The following is a 24,303-nucleotide window of genomic DNA, read 5'->3' on the forward strand; positions in this document are numbered from 1 at the left end:
GCTGTCATAGAAGGCCTAGGCATCACTGAAGAGGCTTACTAGGGAAATGAGTGGGGTAGTTTCCCCGTTGCTTTCCTCACTGAGCTGGAAGTTACTATCACAAATCAGTCTGCCAAACCCACCGAAATGCATGTATTTACCAAACCCTATGACCAACATGTTCACATTGTTCACAGCAGGGACTGGCTGGATAAGGAATGGCATTACTAGCATCGCCCATACCTCAATTGTCAAGACTGAGACAGATCAATGAAAGTAAAACTTGCTTTGGGCCATACCAGAAGACACAGCGCACTAAACACTATATCTCGCCAGCAAAGACATACAGTCCACATATCCAGCAGATTGGAAGATAATTTGTAAAGCATTACCTAAATCTAGGCTCCTTGTCCAATTCTGGTGGTTATTATTTATTTATCGTATGATGTGCACAGATAGATTATATAATTAAGTATACAATATATACACAATATATACAAGCAGAAGCCTATAGTTCCAAATCAAGTCCATTGATCCATTTCAAGGCCTCCTCAGTTGCGTTGTGTATGTCCTCCAAAGGACCTTGAACACTCGGCTATTACGTGCTGGATGGTCTGTGAGGTAGCTCCACAATCACACCCAGAAGACTTCTGCCAGCCCCATATATAAAGAGATTCTGATGGTACTACAGAAGAAATACAGGAAAACGTCATATCGAGAAGTTTGCTCCGAGGTGAGCCCGGGGGGGGGGGGGAGGGGGAGGAGGGGAATCTTCGGCTTTAATGTTCACTAGAGTGTTCGGGTTTGGATATTCATATAAAAACATACCGGTATGTAAATTAGTTTTCAAAACAGACTGCTTGATTCTATAGTCGACTAACCGTCGCTGAAGTGTCTAATTCACAACTAGCCCACAGAGGTGAAGTGAAGCTAATGGCACACCACTCTACTGAAAGGGTCGATGATCTTAGATGTCAGTCCACTTTAAACAACAAGCATAATCATTATCCCTGAAATGAAATCCCCGTCATATCACAATTTTTTTATGTACACTTTCTTGAACTAGGCCGATTGTTTCCGGAGATATCTGGAAGACAGTGAAAAATGTAATAATTGATAATATCTTCTTTATTATTCCAAATACGGTAAAAAGGCATAAAACACGGAAGTTTGGAAATTATAGTTATCATAAACGTTGTGCAAAATTTAGTTTTTTAATACAGCTAATATTAACGGAGAAATTTAACATTCTCTGTTTTGTTCCCCTTAGTATGGCTGCGCCACTGTATACCAAGCAAATAAAAAAAAATAGCCTAGTACACAGCATGGCTACCCCTGATTTTAAGTACAGAATTTAGAGAAATTAGTTTAAGCCATTCTCCCCTGTAATGGAAGAAAAATAAACAATGAACTGGCCCTACTTTCGAGTTCTCTACATCTAATCAGTGATATAAATGAAGTGGGCCCTATGAGGTATGGTATAAATTTGAATTATATGGACAAAATTATAATTTTAATTACTGTATATAGATTCGCGGCAAATACTGACACATGAATAGAGATATATCCTACCAGCGTTTAAGTTTCTAAAATCGGACCTCGTATAATGATATTTTCCAGTATTTCCGTGAGGCGAAAAATAACATATCGACCACGAAATAAATAAATAAATAAATAAATAAATAAATAAATAAATAAATAACAGTATCACATTTTGAACATTTATAAAAAAACTGCCATTATGGTACATCGATACTCTCAAATCTCTAGTAAACATAACTAAATCCCATACCAGAGGTGTATATATTTACAATTTGCCTTGCGTCGCACCGTCACAGATAGGTCTTATGGCGATGATGGGACAGGAAAGAGGTAGGAATGGGAAGGAAGCAACCATGGCCTTGATTAAGATACAGCTCCAACATTTCCCTGGTGTGAATATGGGAAACCCCGGAAAACTATCTTCAGGGCTGCCGATGCTGGGGTACGAAACCACTATCTCCCGAATGCAAGCTGATAGTTGCGCGACCAAAACCGCGCAGCTTAATACAGTCATGGTAGTAATACTAATGATGAAGAATATTACACGGGTAATTACTTTGAGTATAGCTTTCACCAGAAATAAGAAAGCATAGCCTTATTCCAGTAAAGCAGCTTCATCCGTATCGCGCAACCAAGCATAAACTTGAAGCGAACAATCGCACAGCAAAGAGGCAGTGATCCAGAGTCTACCATAAGCACTCACTTTCCGCATTCTACCTGTTCAGAGTATACGGTATTAGTTAGGTCTGTGACAAGAGTTAAAAGAGCACTTGAAAATAGGAATATAACGAAAGTGTCTTAGCAGCATCGTAAGAACCAGTCGGACAGTTCGATCATGACTGAAGTCTCTGGCATTTATGGGCATTTGAATGCAACAATATCGTGGCGTTAAAGAACTCCTGAGGGCCAAATTTTGATACCCCAGATCTGCAATTGAAGGAACGGTAAACAATTATTATTATTATTATTATTATTATTATTATTATTATTATTATTATTATGCCAGGGTCCTCTATGCCTCATCACGCGTCGTACTAACGATCATGCTAGGTTTTAACCCCACCCCTCCATCAAGTGAAATATCTTAGAAGTTGCCGGAATATTGCCTTCAAAACGAGTCAGTTCCAGTAAAACTATTGGCAGTGGTCTCTAGAATATAGGCACTCTTAATCATCAACCGACTATGTCGGGATACGTTCTTATAACCTTAAGCAAACGAGAACGACTATGCGGTGCCGACTATACATAGACTTTCTGACAGACGAGTTCCTTGTTAATTTCCATTGAAATATTTATTTATTTATTTATTTATTAGCAGGGAGGTACAGGTAGGAATGATTCCATTATACACCAACTATAAAAGAATGTTTCGTCAGCTATACACTATACTGAACAATGGGCTGAATGTGATAATCAGCCACTGAAACTGGCAGTATATCTATCACTACATCCTAAGTGCTCCTGAAGTTGCCAGCTTGTTCGACATTAAAAGGAATAAATCAAGTAAGCTTGTAGTTTTACGTGACAGTTGATATCCAGATTATAGCCACCGACATCCAGTTGTATGTGGAATCCGAGCAACGGGAGCGTAATCTTTCATTTCCATTCCAAAATCCTGCATGCATTGGCCGAGATTCGTACAGCGGCTGTCTTTGGAAGAATCCAGTGACACTGTGGCCATTCGACTATTACGGCCTCGATCTGATACCAAGAAACAAGGACGGGATAGCATGTTCAGATTTATTTCCGAAGAGATAGCGTTTTCTGGTATGTCACTTTCATCGACTTGTCTGTCCAGCTCCATGACAGAGCGGTCACCTTCTTTGGCTGGTCTTCTTAAACGGTTAATTTCTTTGGTTCTGGGACTGGGTGTTTGTGCTCTCCCCAACATTCTTGTAAATCGCAGGCCACACCCAACACTGACCTCCACCACCCAACACGTAGTTTCCTATTCACGGCTGACGCCGCCCACTCCAGTCAGTGTGTCTGCCACACGAATTATTATTATTATTATTATTATTATTATTATTATTATTATTATTATTATTATTATTATTATTCTGCCTCAGTCTGATCTTGGATAATATAGAGTCGACTAACGGTAAGGCTAGTTCACACCATTCCCTGTGATTAATAATATGAAAGTATGGTTTGTAGGGTAGGTTGGTGCACCGTGTATGTTCCACTGGGCATAGAAGACCGGTAAGTTTTAGGAATCGCCTGCTTACAGAAAGCTACGAAAAACTATATTACTAATTTTCCTAGTCATTGACGCCCACACTATAACACCTAGTGGTGGACCTATGGGGGTATTAAATAAATCTTCGTGCTCAGAACTCTAACATTTCATTCATTAAAATACCTTGCACATGTTTCTTTTTATCTCTCCCATTCTGAACACACTCCGTTGAAAAAAATATCTTCAAAAGTTTGGAGACATTTAACAGAGCCTATTGTAAAAGTTCTGTAAGACTTAAGAAGACTACGTCCATCAAATGTTACGACAAAACTGTACGTCTACTTTGATTATTCTGCTTTCTCAATCTTCAGCAATATCGGATGTTTATTCAACATAGTCAAGGAAAGATGGTGTCAATACTTCCGAGAATATTATTCACAGCATTTTACCCTCAGTCTCTTATCAATGTGTGAACAAGGGTCACAACCATCGTGTCCAGCATTTGTAAACACAAATATCTTCAACTATATTGTACGTGCCTGTTGCTCTTTCGTGATGGAAGGGTTATTTTTGGACCTTGACTCTTGGCACAGGCAGGAGATAAAGTAGCTTCCACTCAAGTCTGAGTCTCATCTATGGCTGTGACGGTATGACTGGTTTTGAGTAATGACACTGAGACCAGGGCTGGTGTGTCTGGACGACATGAAAGGTGTTTCTCATATAGTTAGTTGAACTGCAAACTACCTAACTCCTGATCTTGCCTCCGCATAGTGTCGATTGTACGGTTTTCCTATAACCACATCACCTTCGGTAGTGCTATTTAAGAATCCAAACACTCTCCGGGCCGGTAACAGTTCAATATGTAAAGCATTTTAGGAGGACGGTTTACGTACGAGCGGTGTGAATTTACATCCTAGGGCAAATGCCATTATCGTTAGCGAGCTGATCGGCTATTACTTACAAATAAAATGAATTATTCCCTAATAAATGCATCTGTTATGTCTACAGGGTTTTACCGGAAAAGTTGACCGTGCGGTTAGGGGAACGCGGCTGTGAGATTGCATCCGAGAAATAGTGGGTTCGAGCCCCCACTGTTAGCAGCCCTGAAGATGGGTTTTCCCCATTTTCGCACCAGGCAAATGCTGGGGCTGTACCGTAAGGCCACTGTCGCTTCCTTCCCACTCCTAACCTTTCCTATCCCGTCATTGCCATAAGACCTATCGGTGTCGGTGCGACGTAAAACAAGTTATATAAAACGAAATCTACAGGGCTTACGTGTGTGTGTTCTTTCACTGGAGTATGTAGTCACTTCACTTTAAAAATTGCATATCAAGACATGCTTCTTTATGTATAATGATATCCTCGTGGCAGGAATGTTCTTTTCTTTGTTAGTTTTTTACAAGTTGTTTTACGTCGCACCGACACAGATAGGTCTTATGGCGACGACAGGACAGGAAAGGGCTAGGAGGGGAAGGAATCGGCCGTGGCCTTAATAAGGTAGAGCCCCAGCATTTGCCTGGTGTGAAAATGGGAAACCACGGAAAACCATTTTCAGGACTGCCGACAGTAGGATTGGAACCCACTATCTCCCGGATGCTCGCTCACAGCCACGCGCCCTTAACCGCACGGCCAACTCGCCCAGTCGTAAAGCAAATAACATTATTATTATTATTCGAAGTGTCGAACCTCTTCAATTTTCCTCTCATCAGAGTAAACAGAGGATGGCTACCTAATAGTACTCCCTCTCAAAACAATAATCACCTACTACTTAGCAATGCAAGTTAGATTAAAAACAAGCCTTTATTTTTTTTTTATTTTTTTTTTTTTGCTTTACGTCGCACCAACACAGATAGGTCTTATGGCGACGATGGGACAGGAAGGGGCTAGGAGTGGGAAGGAAGCGGCCGTGGCCTTAATTAAGATACAGCCCCAGCATTTGCCTGGTGTGAAAATGGGAAACCACGGAAAACCATTTTCAGGGCTGCCGACAGTGGGGTTCGAACCTACTATCTCCCGAATACTGGATACTGGCCGCACTTAAGCGACTGCAGCTATCGAGCTCGGTAGCCATAATTTTAAGTGACTGTTCGTATCCTGATCACAATAACGAACCGTCCAGTACTGCGTGTGGTAAACGAACCACTGGGACAGTACTTCAATTTCAAGAATCCCACATGTATTGGCTAGGATTCGAGCTCTGTCGTCTTTATAGTCAGATAAAAGAGTTGTGTGAGAACGGCGAGCTCTGCGGAATATGGCATCGCTGTACTTTAGACAAGTATTACTAACCGTCCTAGGCGAATGCGCGAATTACTTGTTTAGAAATAACTGGAACTGCTTCATATTTTCTACGTTATAGGAAAATCTGCAATTCCTTAGCACACCTACCGTATCTTCTAGCAGATACGTTAGTTAATCCAAGGAAATTAATCGTCAGCGTAAGACCTATCTGTGTCGGTGCGACGTAAAGTAACTTACATATTTTTTTCAAAAAAAGACAAGGAAATGAAAGGTAGCCCTACGTCATTTCGACTGCGTTAACATGAACACCGTTTTATAGGCCTACGCCAAACAATACATGCCTAGTATCTCGAGTTTGACATTTGGCTATGAAAAATCATTGAAAACCATCTCCAAACACTTATCCCAAAAACTCTGACATTTTCCACAAACGTTTAATTCTCTTAGGACGGCAATATATACGATAAATGTTCTTTTTTTTTTTCACTGGAAGTCCGGACCATCGTCATCAATCTATTGCAAATACTAATATACAATGGCAGGACACGTGTCACACGAAAATACTATAATAATTACACGAGACGGGTGCTCACAATTCTAAATAGCCATTAAAATGAACCAACACAAGTGATATGCTGCAGTAGAAATGGTATGAAGCTTTCGTTCAGTTCACGCTGTGCTTTTGATGCACCCATCTTCGGAAAAATTGAAAGGTAATCAATCAATCACCACTCGTGATTCTGGTGCGTTCTTCGATATAACATTTTATTTAGCCTTGTAGAAAAGGATTCATTTGTACCAAAATTTGACAGCACCGTTTGTTTACAATGCTCTGTCTCCTCAGTAGAGACTAATCAAAGATTCAAAATCTTAGTTACAGTACTACTTCAAAAATGTTATTTCGTCACAAATTCTTGCCAGAAAAATAACAACACATGTCAGGTTTGTCAAGTGAAGCTCGGCCGTGAGAATTTACTTCAAGAAAAGAGAAGAACACTTCAACAAAAATTATTTCTGTATCCTAATAAGAAGATAGTTTATCTTCACAATACGGTACCAGTACTACATACACTAATATAAAATATGCCGAACTATTATAAAACTAACAGAAAAACGCATTCAACTATACACAGCAAAATGTCATTTTGCTTACCTGAATCTGCGCCCTTTTGACTTCGATGTACAGCCAATTATCTGTCGAAAATGCTATCGCCAACAATGCTACTGCTACAATGGCAGTAATTGTGGCTAACGATAATGTAACCGCTGAACAAGGCATTGCGATAGTTACTTAAGACACGGAAGTAATGAAGGAAGATTCCTAGCAAAGCACCAAAACACGGACACTGAAGTATCACTAAAAGAACGGGCCGGACCGGACGAAACACACAACAGTTCACTATCTAAGATATCTGTTCATGTTCCCTCACACACCTGTAGACTCAGACTGCAAAGGACTGCAACTTGGCCTTTCTTCTACCTGGGTCCTGGTCCGGATTCCTTTCTTGCGCGCCGACTACGTACCAATGAGAACCGCAAGGGGGCGTGCAAGGATAGTCTCAGCTCCGCCTGCCCAGCTATAGCTCAACAGCAACCTCGCGAGTAGCGTTATTAGCTGCCACTTGAAGGAGAATGCAGGCTGGTAATATGGTGGTTAGCGCCAACGAGCTAGATTAACATAGGAGCTGTATACCTGACATCAGCGCTCCTTGCGGAGGCAAGTTTATAAAGGGCGGCTATGTTTCGAGTTGTCAAAACAAAGTGAGTTGGCATAAGAACATATGCTCAAATGACAGGAAGATTGTGCGTGACGATTGAACATCGGAAGTTTTAAGAAATGAAAAGTTAGATTCTCGCCTTGAAGAATGCATTGAATTAAGGTCTGTGTATGGTAACTGATAATGCTTTTTTACTGATTTATGACAAGTGACTATTTGTTGTACCGGTTCATTTTTGTGGTCATCTGTTGTTGGTGGCGTATGATTTATTGAAGTTTGATATTCAGGTTCGTTCCTTCCCCCCCCCACCACCATAATGGCCTTGAAGACTGTGTGTCACTCTGTGCCTTGTGTTTGGGTTTGTTTCAGTCAAACGTACACCCAGTATGGTAAATATGGTATTTTACGGGTATTTTCCTACTATTTGTGAAATGTGTGAAGTGTTTATTGTAGATGTCAGTCGCATTAATATTTCAAATTAGGTTACACTTCATAATAGACAACTTTCAAGGTGACCTTTCAACTAGTAATCCCAGCATAATACGGCAATGGAAAAAAATGACGTGTCCTCTAAATTATAATAAATGCTTACATTTAAAATATAGTGCTACTCATGGGGATGCAGTGCGTTTAAAAATATGATCAGACTGAGGTTGTAAACTGTCATGGGTCCCTTTCGTTTTTTTTTTTTTTTTTTTTTTTTTTTTTTTTGCTAGGGGCTTTACGTCGCACCGACACAGATAGGTCTTATGGCGACGATCCTTTCGTTTTAAGGATGTCCATCATAAATATTTATTGTAATTTACGCTTAACCACAAGAGCCAAACACGGGCAATGCTCTTGTTCCGAGATTTTATTATCTGTTCGTACGTCACTGCGTGGCGGTTCTTCTTATATTCTTTTCGAGCTAACCTACAATTAGCTGATCGTGATGTTATCCTCGCGCCGCAACATGGATGAAGTGGCGCTATTCGCATTGTACGATTATTAATGCTATAAACTTTCGGCTAACGGTCTTTAATTTTGCACCAGTGATTGTATAATTTGTATTTTTTAACATTTCTCGTCATTTGAGAGCCACGTCCCCTTGCTTATGTGACCACTGAAAACATGGCGGACGTTTGATCAATTAGCTTCAGCCAGTCAAAGCTTCCGCCTCTCTATATTCCTCTAGCTCGTTGGTTAGCACAGAGGCTTTCGGTTCCCGGTCAAGTCGAGGATTTGAGCCTCGTATGGTTCAAGGATTTGGAGTTTGTCTTCATTCATACCTCGTCATTATCATACACAACACACCACAACGCTCCTCAACCAGTTTAATCCAAGGGAGGTACCCACAGGGTGTGGGATGGGGGCTGGAGGAATTTCCGGAGATTCCCACTCGCCACCTCAAATTATTGTATTCCTGCCAAACTCTAGTAATGTCTCGAATCTAACTTAATGTTAAAATTTTCAAAAAAAAAAATTAGTCATAAGGTAGCCAGTGTGGCAACTTTGAAAAAATCAGTGGCAAGTAACTTTTTAAAACATTTTTCGTATTATTTAGGCCAAATAAATATTACAGTGTAACACAGAGACACATAATACCTGTAGTTGAATTTATCCCTGAACATAAGGCTGATGTCACGAAGTGCATCCAACCGTAAAACTGAGCCAAGCCCCCCTGTGGTATATAGATCGCACCCGTAAGCCCACTAAGGTGTTGAGAAAAGCGGCACAGGAAGATTGTCACGTGTGATTATGCTAACTTCGGGTAATAACTGTTCGTTCTGACGTGAACATTTGAGATGCATCTTTTCTGCTATTTCTGCTTTGGCATGCGGTGATTATTGTTTTAAGGCGAAGTACATTTTTTTTTTCAATTTCCTTTATGTCGCTGCGAACCTACTACGCTGGGGCAGCAGGGGGAGAGGTGATACTCCGACGTGGCGCGTCCCAGGTGGCGGATAGGGGGGACCTAACCGGCTTGCCGGCGGACTTGAGGGATATAAAATACCTCTCGCGGACCAAACACACATCCCCCTGTGGGTGGGGGACGCAGACGAAGAATACACTCACGGTATCCCCTGCCTGTCGTAAGAGGTGACTAAAAGGGGCGACAAAAGGATGATCAAATGATCAAACCATGATACTACTTGTAATTTGAACCACCCCACAGGGAACACCATGAGTCGCTTTTACTTGCGCGTAGTACCACTATGTCAGATACACAATAGGTTTGTGATTAGCAGCGACAGTGTGTGCTCAGGATGCATTTTACAGTACCCGTGATTCGTATCACTATATGAGCGATACCATGGTTCTGCCTTGCCTGTGCTTAGTACCCACTATGTGAGGAACACCACGGGATGGTGCGAGGCCCTGTGGTTAGTCCACTTATGTGAAGAACGCCATAGGTTTGCGTTGCCTGTAAATAGCAACACAGTGTGCGAAACACCATAGGTCTGTGTTACCTGTGCGCATTACATAACCTGTGAGTAGTACCATAATGTGTGGAATACAGCGAGTCTACGCTGCTTTTGATTAGTACCGCAACATGACAAATACCATGGTTCTACTTACCTAGCGATAAGTACCATTATGAGGGGCCGATGACCTACATTATTGGACCCGTTTAAACTACAAGCATCTTCGATTCAGTATTGAGCTTTAGAAGCAGTCCCTTGGTCAGTAATTCTAATTTTTAACACCAGTTTCTGGGAATGTGGGGCATTGCGGTTCGGATCCACTGTTTGTTTTAAATAAATATCCATCCATTCATTCTTCGTCGTCACGTTTTGAATTCTGGTCAGTGGAGGATTATGTATTTTTAATTGTCCTTATATTTCGTCTCATTTCGTGCCATTAGAGGCCGATGACCTAGATATTATGCCCCTTTAAACAACAAGCATCATCAGCATCAGCTTTACGTCGCACCGACACAGATAGGTCTTATGGTGACGATGGGACAGGAAAGGCCCAGGAGTGGGAAGGAAGTGGCCGTGGCCTTAATAAGGCACAGTCCCAGCATTTGCCTGTGTGAAGAGGAAGTTCAACTAGGCAACCATCCTCTATATATAGAGTTAAGTTCACAACCCGTGGGGCCCCCTTTTAGTCACCTCTTACGGCAGGCGTCTGAAATTAGCAACCGTTGATGGATGACCACGACCAAGAAATAAGACATATTATGATAATTTGATATTTCCATAGGGGAATTCTAGTTTTATGTACCAAAGTTTTCTGATATATTTTCTGTTCATGAGGACAGTCTCAGTGCTTGAGGAAGTCGTGTAAATACATAAATAAATAGATATAGAGATGGAATATAAAAGATGACATTGATATTAGCTAGAAAGACGAAGAGGTACTGTGAAGTCAACTGTGTCCTTGAAAGTGGAAGAATATCTGCAGTTTTGACTGCAATAGAGAAACAGGAACTGGCGTTACGTGAGAAAAACAAACTTGACATCATAGCATAAAATAAGCTAAAACAAGGAGAGATCTCCTGTATTATATCATTAATTCAATAATCCACCAGGAATACTTTACAAGTTTGAGTTAAAATTTAAAAATAATTAGGAACATTTCTTACTGCCATACGAAGATCGAACTTTCCTAATGTGTAAGCATAGCAAGCAAGCGTGTTTATAGCTTGTATACTTGCGGATGAGTGGGTTTGTTGAGAAACTCTGGAAATTCGGCAGCTACGGAATTCCAGGATGATCTAGGTAGTGAGCATACCAGGAGGATTTAAACGGTAGTAAAGTAGCTCTCGGAGAGATGCATAAATTTTACTTTGAATTGATGGAATTAATGCCGGGACCGATATTCTACAGAGGGGAATAATCGTAGTATCGATAATCTTTGTATGGAGATTCTACTGAGTTCATTCCTCACACAGAGAGTAAAACTTTTACCGTGCGAGTTGGCAGTGCAGTTAGGGCCACGCAGCTGTGAGCTTGCATCCGGGAGATAGTGTGTTCGAACCCCACTGTCGGCAGCCCTGAAGATGGTTTTTCGTGGTTTCCCACTTTCACACCAGACAAATGCTGGGACTGTACCTTAATTAAGGCCATGGCCGCTTCCTTCGCATTCCTAGGCCCCTCCTATCCCATCGTCGCCATAAGACCTATCTGTATCTCAAATTGTAAAGAAAAAGTAAAACTTTCTGCAAGGTAGTATACTGTTGACATTAATATGTCTTATGGCTGAGGGGTCATCTGAAAAGTTGTGTAACCATAGCAACCATGCAGGCTAGGTCTTATGGCTGGTGTTTTTCTGAAATTAGCAGCTGTTGATAGATGGCTATGACCTAGAGACATATTTATGATCATTTGATTTTTGCAAAGGGGAAAGTGGTTAATTTTTTTAACTTTTCGGTCCGCAGTCTCGTAATACAGTCGAACCTCGATATCTCGATCCTCCATTACTCGAATTTTCAGTATTTCGAAGTAACTTCAATTTCCCGGCTGTTTATCCTATTCTTCAGGTGTATTTGTTTTTCTATTACTCGAAATTCGGTTACACGAATTCCTCGATTTCTCGAAGCAAATGTTTCCTCCCTTGAAGCAAAAAATACTCTGTAACTCGAATTTTGTACAACATTGACTGTGCATTACAGCATTATTTGTAGTTTGTGAGGAACAGTTAACAAGTAAAGAAAGGGTTACGGTGATACTAGGAGCTAATATGACGGGAACCGAAAAACAAACTGCTAGTGATCGGAAAATCGGCGAAGCCTGGCTGTTTTTCGGGTGTGAATTCATTACCGGTCACGTACGAAAGCAATACCGGAAGTCGTGGATGACAAGCTCCATTTACCAATCTTGGCTGCGTGGTTTCGAACCTACGTACAGAGTCAGTGAAATATAAATGGCAGTGTTTCTCACAGCAATAGATATTGTTGAGAAATATGTGGAAAAAGAAGGTTAACAGTAAAAAGCAGAAGTTCCCAAAGGTGTTAACGGAGCTGTGTTTCTTGTCTCACTACTGTATGTATTGTATTCTATCTTCTAAATGAAAATCTAAAACCTGTTTTCCAGTCATTGACCGGGTCAGGAATGAAATGAATGAATCATATATAAGCTATTAGTACGATGGGGTCGCCACTCCCAAAGTGATTTTATTAATGAATGATAGATGCTATGAAATGAGAATGGAGAGTGTTGCTGGAATGAAAGATGACAGGGAAAACCGGAGTACCGGGAGAAAAACCTGTCCCGCCTCCGCTTTGTGCAGCACAAATCTCACATGGAGTGACCGGGATTTGAACCACGGTATCCAGCGGTGAGAGGCCGACGCGCTGCCGTCTGAGCCACGGAGGCTCTCTATCTTCTAAAATGTAACCTAAATAAGGGTAAAGCGATGTCATAAAATAAGAGTTTGTTAGTATATTTTTAAATACTTACTGTAAAAAATATACTGTATTCGGTATAAGCCCGTAGATACATATTATTCAATTATGCGCTATATATTCTCAGAAACGGTATTCTCTATATCTCGAGATTTCGATAACTTAACTTAAATGAAATTTAGCTCCCGTGATGATTCTAGATATCGAGGTTCCACTGTATGTCGACTGTCAGCTCCATTAGAACGACAGTTTCGTATTACTGAAGACAAGTGAAACATGATATTAGAGAAAAGAAACTATAAACATGTTTGAATTTTCGACCACCATACTCAGAGGTCCCTAGGGACCAGTGAGGAATTGTAGCCCGTCGACCTTTTCGGCCTTGAGTGCTATTTCAGAAGTCTAAGTTGTTGGAAACATAATGGGTGTGGTGAAAGGTGGATTCTTTGTGAGGGGTCGAACTGACCAGAATATGGCCTGCGCCCCTTGTGGGGCGGATGGTGCCCTATAGTAGGGCGAATGTTGGCGGGGGGGGGGGGGCTCTCTGATACCAGAGGCCAACGGTAAGGGGGAGATGCAATATCAGGTGGAGGGTCACCCATCCATTAGGTGACCACGCCCGATGTTGCTGTCTCAACTATAAATTGTAGGATTATGCATAATTGTTGGGAGGTAAGTTAAGGTAGTCAGAGTAGGTGTGAGTGCTGCGGGTTGGGGGGGGGGGGGATTGTTACTGATGAGGAGTTGAACGTCTTGGTACAGGGCGGGATTTGAACAGAGGGGAGATTAGCTAATGATTAGCTGACGGCTTGGCAGAGGAGGCTGGTTGAGGGTCGAAAGTAACTGGATGAGGAGCAAGTTAAGAAGGGTGGAGTTATCGAGACTTGGTAGTGCGGGGTGTTGGGTAGGGGAAGGGGGGGGGGGTACTGGGTTCGAGGTGGCAGCTATGCGGTGATGTGCTATTCTGATGAATTTAAACAAAAGCAAGTGCACGAACCGAGCGTATAGCTGGGCGGTTTGGGTCACTCAGCTGTCAAAGTGCATTCGGGATATAGTGTGTTCGAACCCTCCTGTCGGCAGCCCTGAAGATGGATTTCCGTAGTTTCTCATTTTCACACCAAGCAGTACCTTAATGAAAGCCACGGTTGCTTTTTCCCGCTATTAGCCTTTTCCTATTTCGTCGTCCTCACGAGACCTATTCTTGTCCGTGAATATTGTAAAAGAACAAAACAAAAACAAACAAGGGCATGAAGATGCGATAATACGGAAGTGATAATACAAAAACGATAATATTGTGGCGATATACAGCTCTTGATAGGGCGAAGTTCCTGATATTCTTATCGGATTGGTCATAGGAACCATGATAGTCGTTGGTAACTTGACTGAAAATCAGTGGCGCCCCCAAAAATGATCCTAGGGGGACAGAGTGTCATCCCCCCCTCAGAAAAAATTCTCCTTCTAAAGTCCCCTTAAAACGCGGAGTTCGGTAGTCTTCGTTGGCTGCTAAGGCGTTAAATCTGGAGAAGGTGGTAGATAGTTTTTTTTGTTTTTTTTGTTTTGTTTTTGCTATTTGCTTTATGTCGCATCGACACAGATAGGTCTTACGGAGACGATGGGATAGTGAAGGCCTAGGAGTTGGAAGGAATTGGCCGTGGCCTTAATTAAGGTACAGCCCCGGCATTTGCCTGTTGTGAAAATGGGAAACTATGGAAAACCATCTTCAGGGCTGCCGACAGTGGGGCTCGAACCCACTATCTCCCGATTACTGGATACTGGCCGCACTTAAGCGACTGCAGCTATCGAACTGCAGCTATCGAGCTCGGTGGTAGATAGTTTTATATCAAGAAATGAGATTAGAAAGCGGGCAGTCTTTCAGAGAACTAAATTTTCCTATGGAGACTGTTCAGGCGGTATGTCCGATGGTAGTGCTTTCCACATTTCGTATCAAGAAATGCAAAATATCTATATACAGAAATAAGACATTTATTAATAAAATGTATTTATGGAGCAAGTTCTATTTTTTTTTTTACTTGTGATTATTTTTGATAGCTTCGTTCACAAAACATTCCTTCAAAATATTTATTTACGAACCAGGTTCTATTTTTCTGTTTACTTGTGAATATTACTGAAAACTCCGTACATACGACTCGTTCAAAAATATATTTGAGATACAAGCTCTATTATTGTTCTGCTTTTTTTTTCTGTTTGTGAATATTGTTATTATATAAGAATGTTCGTATTAAAAATTGTTCAGGCATTTCACATGCCTGTGTTCATGTTAATCATGCCTCCCCCCACCAAATAATTACCCGAATCCTGCTGAAAAAAAAAAAAAGGTAAAATATGTACGTAAGGGAAACTTTCGGTATCACATTTATTTTCCTTGAGGACAGAGTTAACGCCGTAATACAGTGCCATTTATATTACACTCATCTATTGTCCGCTGAAGTTCTGAAGAGTAGTTTGAGATGTGATGATGTTGCTCAGTTGTACTGTACTTCCTCCTAAAACAAGAATCTGTCATCATCACTACCGTCACTATATCTAAGTTATATATGAGACGTTGCTGCACTGAGGGCCTCTTACGATAAAAAGAGATGTTCTATGCGCTGAATCCTCTTTAATAATCGTTATGTAAGAGAACTATTCGTAAAAATAATCCTTTTCACTGCTTCATATGTGCTCAAGAAACTGAAATTACCCTCAACTATGATTTATTTTTGTAGTGTACGAGAACTGATTTCTTGACATAACGTTTAGCACTAAACACGAGATTTTCTGCCAACATCCTTGGCTCTATTAACGTGTCAAGAAACTTGAAAACTTAAAACGTATAAACTATTCACGTGTCATCATGAATTAAATTGTTAAAATTACATAATACTTTCTGCGGTAAAAATGAAACTAGACTTCCGTTACCGCGTTTAACCGATTCCACTTCCTACTACTGTAGCAGTTTTGCGTGTATTTTGGCGTTAATCTTATGGGGCCATGGAATATTTCCGTTAACACCAGATTTCTTCTATGTACAGGTTTCACTGTAGTGAAAATGAAATGTCGTATGGCTTTTAGTGCCGGGATATCCCAGGACGAGTTCGGCTCGCCAGGTGCAGGTCTTTCTATTTGACTCCCGTAGGCGACCTGCGTGTCGTGATGAGGATGAAATGATGATGAAGACAACACATACACCCAGCCCCCGTGCCGTAGGAATTAACCAATTAAGGTTAAAATCCCCGACCCGGCCGGGAATCGAACCCGGGACCCTCTGAACCGAAGGCCAGTACGCTGACCGTTCAGCCAACGAGTCGGACTTCACTGTAGTTTTTCCTTTACATGATTTTGGTATAATGAGCAAGTTGGCTACGCGGTTCGAAGCGTGTAGCTTTTAGCTTTCTTGTAGGACACAGGGGGCTCGAACCCCACTGTCAGCAGGCCTGAAGATGGTTTTCCGTGGTTTCCCATTTTCACCGCGGTCACTTCCTGCCTAGTCCAAGCCCTGTCCTCTTCCGTCATCGCTGTAAGACCACTCTGAGTCGATGCGACGCAAAACAAGTAGCGAAAAACCAAGTAGGGCCTATTTCCTTACATTGGTATCTTGTTGATGATTCCTACTTTTTAACAAGACTTTTTCCCTGATAAATTTGTTATATAGTGCGAACCAGATGTGCAGCGTTGTTGGTTAAGCACTTGGCCCCTACGATTAAGGTTGCGGTTTCGAAACTCAACATAGTCTGTTTGCATTTAAGAGTGCTTATGCGAGAAGCCCGTGTAAGTGGGTTTTCTAAGACGTACCGTAGAAGAATCCCTTTTTAGGGCAGAACTCTTGCACTTCAATGTCTTTTATAACAATTGAAAGAAGATGAACGCATAACAGGTGTCGTCCTGTCATTCTACTGGTTCGGAAAACTCAAAAGTTCAACGAATTATTGTAGCGCGGGTGATTATAGAATCGAAAATCGTGACTTTTCTATATGCTATGATTAAAAATAATGCACAATTTGGTGCCAGTGAGGACAGCTGGACCGGGCGAGTTGGCCGTGCGCGTAGAGGCGCGCGGCTGTGAGCTTGCATCCGGGAGATAGGGGGTTCGAATCCCACTGTCGGCAGCCCTGAAGATGGTTTTCCGTGGTTTCCCATTTTCACACCAGGCAAATGCTGGGGCTGTACCTTAATTAAGGCCACGGCCGCTTCCTTCCAACTCCTAGGCCATTCCTATCCCATCGTCGCCATAAGACCTATCTGTGTCGGTGCGACGTAAAGCCCCTAGCAAAAAAAAAAAAAAAAAAAAAAAAAAAAAAAAGGACAGCTGGATGTGTGTTCTTGAATATTTAGTTTTATCCTTTGTGTTATGGGGTGGGGGAAACGAAAGCGACAGGCGCAGAGTACTACTTCTACTACCAAAATGTGTTCATTCCTCCCCTGAAGGGGGAGGCGGGCCTCTCAGACGGTAACGCCGTCTCTCAGGCCAGGAGATTTGTTACGGTGAAGGAGATGCTCGGAGAAGGTGAGGGGGTTGGCGGCCGTGGCCTATACAAGGAACTGTCTCGGCATTCGCCTTAGTGCAGGAGAATGGAAAACCACGGAGAACCATTCTCAGGACAGCCGACGGTTGGGGCCAGCCGTGAGGTCCAGCCCTGTCCCTCCCGAATGCAGAGGCGTAGAGCCACGGTAGAGCTGTGGACACCCCTCCTCTGCTCGGTTGGCCGGCCAGAGAGCAGAGCTGTTGGACCACGGACCAGTCGTGGCCACTTACGGGCCGAGACCCACTCTGCGCAGAGTATTCGGCAACTTCAGTAGTCCTCATGAGAATCGTGTTGAACTGTAGCTTGTTGTCGGATCTTGGCTTGCTTAAGGTTCCCTTGGTATCCCCAGTTGCACAGTATTGCCGTGGGCTATTGGAAGGAGCGGCCATTCCTCGAACGTTCCACGTGACCTTCCTTCGGCCAATAATACGGAGAAGACCTTCATTCCAAAGGCGCGCTGCTTAAAGCGACAAGCCGCAACAATTCGACCTCGTTCACTCAAACTCATCTTGCAGAGGAATGCTGGGGAGAGTCACAGGTCAGAGAGGATTAGGTTTCTCTAATCTTGGTATCCAGGTTTGAGTCGCGCGCTACTTCCACTGTAACCTCACGGAAAGTAGAAGCTTGTGCAATAAAGTTCCAACCATAGTGTCAGCGGGAGTTATATTTCAAAACAATTGAAAAACACACGAACGTGTTCAAGCAAACAGCTGTAAACATGTTGACACTTACTATAAAAACACACATTTTAAGTCACCACTAGGTCAAGTGAAGTGAAAAGTTTCTACGATTTCAAAGAAATTAAGTTACATCTTTCTAATTAAAGAATTTTGCCAATTAATAGACCGCTTAGAACTTAAGACTATGGTATGGTAGGCTACTTTTCTTTTTCTTCCCAGAACTTCTTCATACGTTGGCTGATCGCCTGCCTGTGTCCTAGGATGACGTCGAATTTGCAAACGCGAAAAATTCACAGAAGTGACCTGTCGCTGGAAGGCCACCCTGTTATTAATGATGTAATCTGGTGTCATTCCATCCAGCCAATCGGTGGTGTGTTTACATTATTATTATTATTATTATTATTATTATTATCGGCTCCTGGCTGAATAGTCAGCGTAGTGGGCTCATGTTCGGAGGACCCCGGGTTCGATTCCTTGCCAGGTTGGGGATTTCAATCTTGAAGGGCGACTGGTTGCTTTTTGTTCTACCCGACATCCCTGCAATTCATGCACCAAATGCGATATTGTTCTCCATTATAACAATACGCAGTTTCATATACACGGCAGTGCCCATGTCTGAACAATAGAGAAATTCCTGGCCTGGTTTTCGCAGACGAAATCCTTCTGTTGTCTTTGATACCAACCGGTATGCAAAATAGTATCAAGAAAGCCGCTGAATATTGTTGCAGGAACTGGAACTTGAAAATCAACATTACAAAAAAAAAAAGTATTTGTTGTAAACAGGGAAACAAACTAAAGAAAAACGAAAGGTGGTGGTTAGAAGGCATAGAACTTGAAGTGGTAAAAAAAAAAAAAGATTACTTAGGTATTATAATATCAAATGGAATGTAGAATCAACAATAAGGCGAGCTAAAATGAAAGGGTTGGCCGCTCTGTCTAGCACGGCGTGTTTGGAAACGAAGATGTCAAGCATTGGCTGTAAGCTACATAAAAATGGTTTAAACACTCTTATGATATTAAGAGCATTGTATAGGACAGAAGTATGGGGTATTGAAATAGATAAAAAAAGAACTAGACGTAATTAGTTATACATTCTGAAAAATAATAATGGGTTTACTAGAATGAACAGCTAACAACGGAGTAATACTATGTGAAGATGTAAGCATACAAGCAGACATAGCTGGCAAGGTAATAAAATATTGGCTAAGATTAAGAAGGGGAAACGGGGGTGGTGGGGGAATATTGCATTTAGCATACCAACACCAGATGAAACATTTAACTGATGACTACTTGTTAACGAAAGTTAAAAGGATTCTTGATAGAATAGGATTGGGAGAATATTGGGATAGAGAGATGCAGAACAAAGACAAGAAATGGTGCAAGAATGTAACGATTAGAGTGAAAGATATTGAGAAGCAAATTATTATGGCAGAATGCACGACTAAAAGGGCGTTATTCGAATTCTGTGAAATTACTACAAAAATGTCAGTTAAGAAAGAAAGGCTTCCAGACAGAGAAGTAAGAAGTATAGTGTGGTGCTAATGGGACTATATAAAAATAAGGGTCACAGAGAGGAACATGACGAGAACAGATGTTTACTTTGTGGGGAATTAATGGAAGAGGTGTACCTATTGAGGGTTTGTAGGGTGACGGAGGCAATTAGAGTAACATATCTAGGAAGAGAATATAAAGAAAAACTAGAAAGAGAGAAAGAATTCTACATAATTGTTCAGTAATTATTGAATAAGGAATGGATTGCACAGGGAAGAACTGCAAATGTTGTGTATCCTAAAAAGTATGTGGCAAAAGAAATAAGAAAAAACAAAACAAGCATTAACGAATATAAGGAAAAGAGGCATAATTACTAGTAGGTTTAAATATAATCTATTTATTATAAAAGGAAGTGCCTGTCTGTGCGCGATGCCCAGCAAAATCTACAGCACGCAGAGATCTGAAATATTGAACATAGGTAGATGGAAGGGGTTCCGAATGCACCCCGAAGCCGGAATTTTCATTTTCGCTTTCGTTGGTGAATTATGAACGAAAAACCATCGGAAAACGTGCATTGGGATATGGCAATCCAACGTGCTGTCACCAAGATTAAACGCATGGAGTTGTCGCTAGGCAACGTACATATGGCTAGGTAGAGAACACAATATTCAAGGAGCCATTTTACGTCCAGTGCGTAGGAAACCGTTTTTGGTCTTATATGGTTTGAGGGCATATGACGTTGTTGATGCTCTGCAATGAACACGGCTCTGAAACTGATGACGAATATTATTGAAGCCACCATCATTACTGAGCATGCTGCGGGTAGGAAACCATTTTCGGTCCGCGACACGAGGAGCCATCAGCCCGTAATATTCAGAAGCGTTTCGGTGTATGTGTGCAAAGCCCAGTCAAATCTACGGCACACAGGGCTCTGAAACTTTGACATAGAACAATCGCTTAAAGTTGTAGGACTCCATCTTCGAAAACTGTGCTTTTGTCATTGTCAACTGTACGTGGATTGTTCAAGAGTTCGAAAGGCAAACGTAGTACAGTACACATCTTACCTCCAAATGGAAGGACATTAATATAGTTTATTCCAAAGCTCTATAAGGAAACAATAAATTTCGTATTATATAACATGGTCTTTTACATGGTTTTAATATTATTTGTACCATCCATCAACCCGATATCTTAAGCATTGAAAGTAACAATAAAATAAAATAATGTATTTCATGCTATTTACGTCAAAACGATGTGAGTATATAATATAATATTTTAATTTGCTTTTAAATAAATAGTTTAGAAACATCTAACGGTTGAATTAATAAACGCGGGCAAAGCCGCGGGCACATGCTAGTATTAAATGTAGCAATAGGTACATTGTTGTACTGCAGTGCCGTTCTTCTTTTTTCTTAAATTAACTATTAAACTTCATGCGAACTGAATGAGAACAATCATTCATTCGTTCGTTCGTTCGTTCGTTCGTTCATGTTACTCTCTCCCAAGTTGGTGGTTATCCGTGACTCAGTGAGAAGAGGGTTTATTCATTCATTCATGCACGAGCACAATTCAGTCATGAAATAATTCACGCACCAATTCATGTAGGCACTCGGTCATTCTTTCAGTCATTCATTTCATTCAAAATGTACGTTGTAAGTGTACGATAACTCTATAAAAGCTGATGAGATAATTAAGCACAAACACAACTTAGGGATGGTAAGATACATGTTTGTCCTAGGCTATATAACTCTGTTAACGTCTAGGACAAGATAAATACATAAACTTTAAAGAAAAAACTACAATTTAGAAATTAGATTGAAATATTTAATTTTAATTGTAATGTTTAATGATGTAATAACGAAAATAATGCATGGAATAGAGTAAGTGATTACTCCCTCATCAGGTGGTCTGAAACTGGGGGATGGGAGTACTCAATTCTACAAAAAAATATACACGGCAGATGCCGCTCGCCCTCGTCAGAGGGTCTACCTTACACGGACTGCACCAGGCTAGCAATAACCATACGTAATTATTATTAGTGAAACATTCTTATTATTTTCTTCATGGGGCCTCTAAATATTAGTTCCTAATTAGCGTCGACCTCCTACGATCTTTTGCTACCATGTTTTTCCTTCCTTCCCACCTGGATATACCTGCTCCCTTCACAAAGCTGCAGGTTGTTCCCATCGGGTCTTCTAGGATTTTTTCTCTCTATTCACCTGGTAGTCCAAGAGTGGAGAGTACCGAGCTGGATAGCTGCAGTCGCTTAAGTGCGGCCAGTATCCAGTATTCGGGAGATAGTGGGTTCGAACCTCACTGTCGGCAGCCCTGAAGATGGTTTTCCGTGGTTTCCCATTTTCACACGAAGCAAATGCTGGGGCTGTACCTTAATTAAGGCCACGGACGTTTCCTTCCCACTCCTAGCCCTTTCCTGTCCCATCGTCGCTATAAGACCGATCTGTGTCGGTGCGACTAAAAAAAAAAATGGAGAGTCTGATTCTACCCAGCGCCTCACATTCCAAAAGTATGTGTTCAGCTGATTCCTCTGCTTCATTACATTTCTTACAGATGTTGTCTCTTATTACACCAATTCTATATAGTTTTTTTTTTTTTTCAGATAGCAGTGTCCTGTCAACAATCCTACTACCCATCTTATATTTTCTCTGCTGAGTTTCAACAGTTCAGTATGCTTCTTGTTTGGTCCTTTTATCAGTTCCTTTGCAAGCCTGCAACCTGGAGTATTTTTCCAGTTTTCCATTTGTTTCTTTTGTACTCATTTTCCTATGTAGTATCGGGCTTGTCCATAGGAAATCCCGCACACAGGTTCTGGGCCTACAAAATATGTTTCTGCCCCTTTCCTGGCCAGTTTATCTGCCTTTTCATTTCCTTCATTTCATTTCCTCACCCTCGTCGGAGGGTCTACCTTACATGGACTGCACCAGGCTAGCAATAGCCATACGAAGTTATTATTAGTGAAACATTATTATACAGTTTAATGCTGGAGACATGTTTTGTTCATCAAATACGTGTATGCGTGAAAATTGTATAATAACCTGCACTATTGTGTCTTTTGAATTGTATGGCAACTAGTATGAGAAGGAATATAATCACGAATTCTCCTTCCTCTCCTTCGCTAGGCTGCCCATATTAATATTTTATAGACTTTTGGTGCGACCAGGATTGAATCAGGAACCAGTAAATTAAAGATTTGTTCTTAATGTTCTCATTATGTTACTGTTCGCTAGAATGTAATATTCTATCTACATTATTCTAACTTGGGTGGAAAGTAAATTAATGCATTATTTACATATTTACATTTTTATGAGGAAGCATAAACAATGAAAGTATCTTTATCTGGGAAGGGTATTTAGGTACACCTACTGAAATTACCTTAACAATATTTCCATAGATTTTATGTAGGGAAACCCTTCATTCAGCATTTATGTAAGATATGACTAGATCAAGTAGAGACGATTGTATCATTGCATTGTAAGGGATAATAATGCAGCAGTTTTCCGTTGCCTTCTGCATCACCATGCCGTTGACTAATTTCTCACCCCGAGGGCAATAGGATGCCCTGAACCTCACCATCCGCTCATCCACCCTCCGAAGAGCGTGTTGGCACTTGGCAGAGGGATCTCTTTATACTGGGAGACATTCGGTCACGTCATTTCTTAGCCGCCTGTGTGTAAAGAACATCGTCATTAGTCATTACCAGGGCCAGGATTTTGATGACCTAAAATGTTTTAAATGATCTATTAAATGAAGGCAAAAATCCAGTAAAATGATCCAAAAACTAAAAAAAAAAAAAAAAAAAAAATTAACGAAATTTTACAATCAATTTACTAATAGAGTTGGTATGGCCTATATTTATGTTATGAACATTGAAATACATTTTTTGGCTTTTGCCGTGTCGAGAAAACAAGGTGAAACTATTTACGTTTCGCAGAGAACTTTGCTCCGCATCTTCACGAAAAATGCTTCTCCATTTGGAGGTGTCTCTCCTGGAATGTGTAAGTGGTACACAAAGTTTCTTTAGTCTTGATAAACCGTTGTGAAGATTCTCAAGTCTCCGTATTCGTCCTCATTTAAAGTTGCGACAATATCTAATAGACCAATACCACACGCGTGAATGCTTCAAAATCCTCAAACATATAAGAAAATGACTCAAAAAGTAGAAACGAGCCTAATAAATTCAATAAAATGGTCAAATAATGACGTATAATTTTACAAAATGACCTAAACATACAGAAAGGCAAAAAGTGGCCCAACAAATTAGCATTTCTACGGGGTAATGTGAACGAAGTTGATTCACGAAATGTCATTGTAATATTTGTCCCAGATGGAAGATAATAATTGCTTTTACTCAAATAACGTGTAAAATCTGTGGTAAATTGAGAAATACCGTCTTTACTAGAGAAATATGTATACGTATTTACGGGCTGTAGACAGGACTCCCTTATGTTGCATTCCGCTGCTCATGCCGTCTTTTTTTTCTTTCTTGAGTTCCAGGGCTAGCACCGATGAGTGGTAGTGCTATGTCTGTGAATTCTCATTATCTTTGTCCAGATAAATAGCGCGGGCAGTTCAAACAGCAAAATACAGCTGGACCAATAAATAA

At 41.1% G+C, this 24,303-nt stretch overlaps 2 protein-coding genes across 2 annotated transcripts in view; one reads left to right on the plus strand and one right to left on the minus strand.

Annotated features, from left to right (window-relative positions):
- Positions 1 to 7,442, minus strand: part of LOC136876215 (claudin domain-containing protein 1) — a 254,354-nt gene extending 246,912 nt beyond the window's left edge. Inside the window, exon 1 of the mRNA XM_067149974.2 lies at positions 7,095 to 7,442. Coding sequence (XP_067006075.2) covers positions 7,095 to 7,220 — 126 coding nt within the window. The 5' untranslated portion in view covers positions 7,221 to 7,442. The remainder of the gene's footprint in view (positions 1 to 7,094) is intronic.
- A 297-nt stretch (positions 7,443 to 7,739) lies between these two features.
- The window catches only part of LOC136875585 (glutamate receptor), a 213,125-nt gene continuing 196,561 nt past the window's right edge, over positions 7,740 to 24,303 (plus strand). Inside the window, exon 1 of the mRNA XM_067149129.2 lies at positions 7,740 to 7,821. The gene's annotated coding sequence lies outside the window, so the exon portion shown is untranslated. The remainder of the gene's footprint in view (positions 7,822 to 24,303) is intronic.

The sequence above is a fragment of the Anabrus simplex genome, chromosome 6 (assembly GCF_040414725.1).
Source record: "Anabrus simplex isolate iqAnaSimp1 chromosome 6, ASM4041472v1, whole genome shotgun sequence".
Taxonomy (NCBI): Eukaryota; Metazoa; Arthropoda; class Insecta; order Orthoptera; family Tettigoniidae; genus Anabrus; species Anabrus simplex.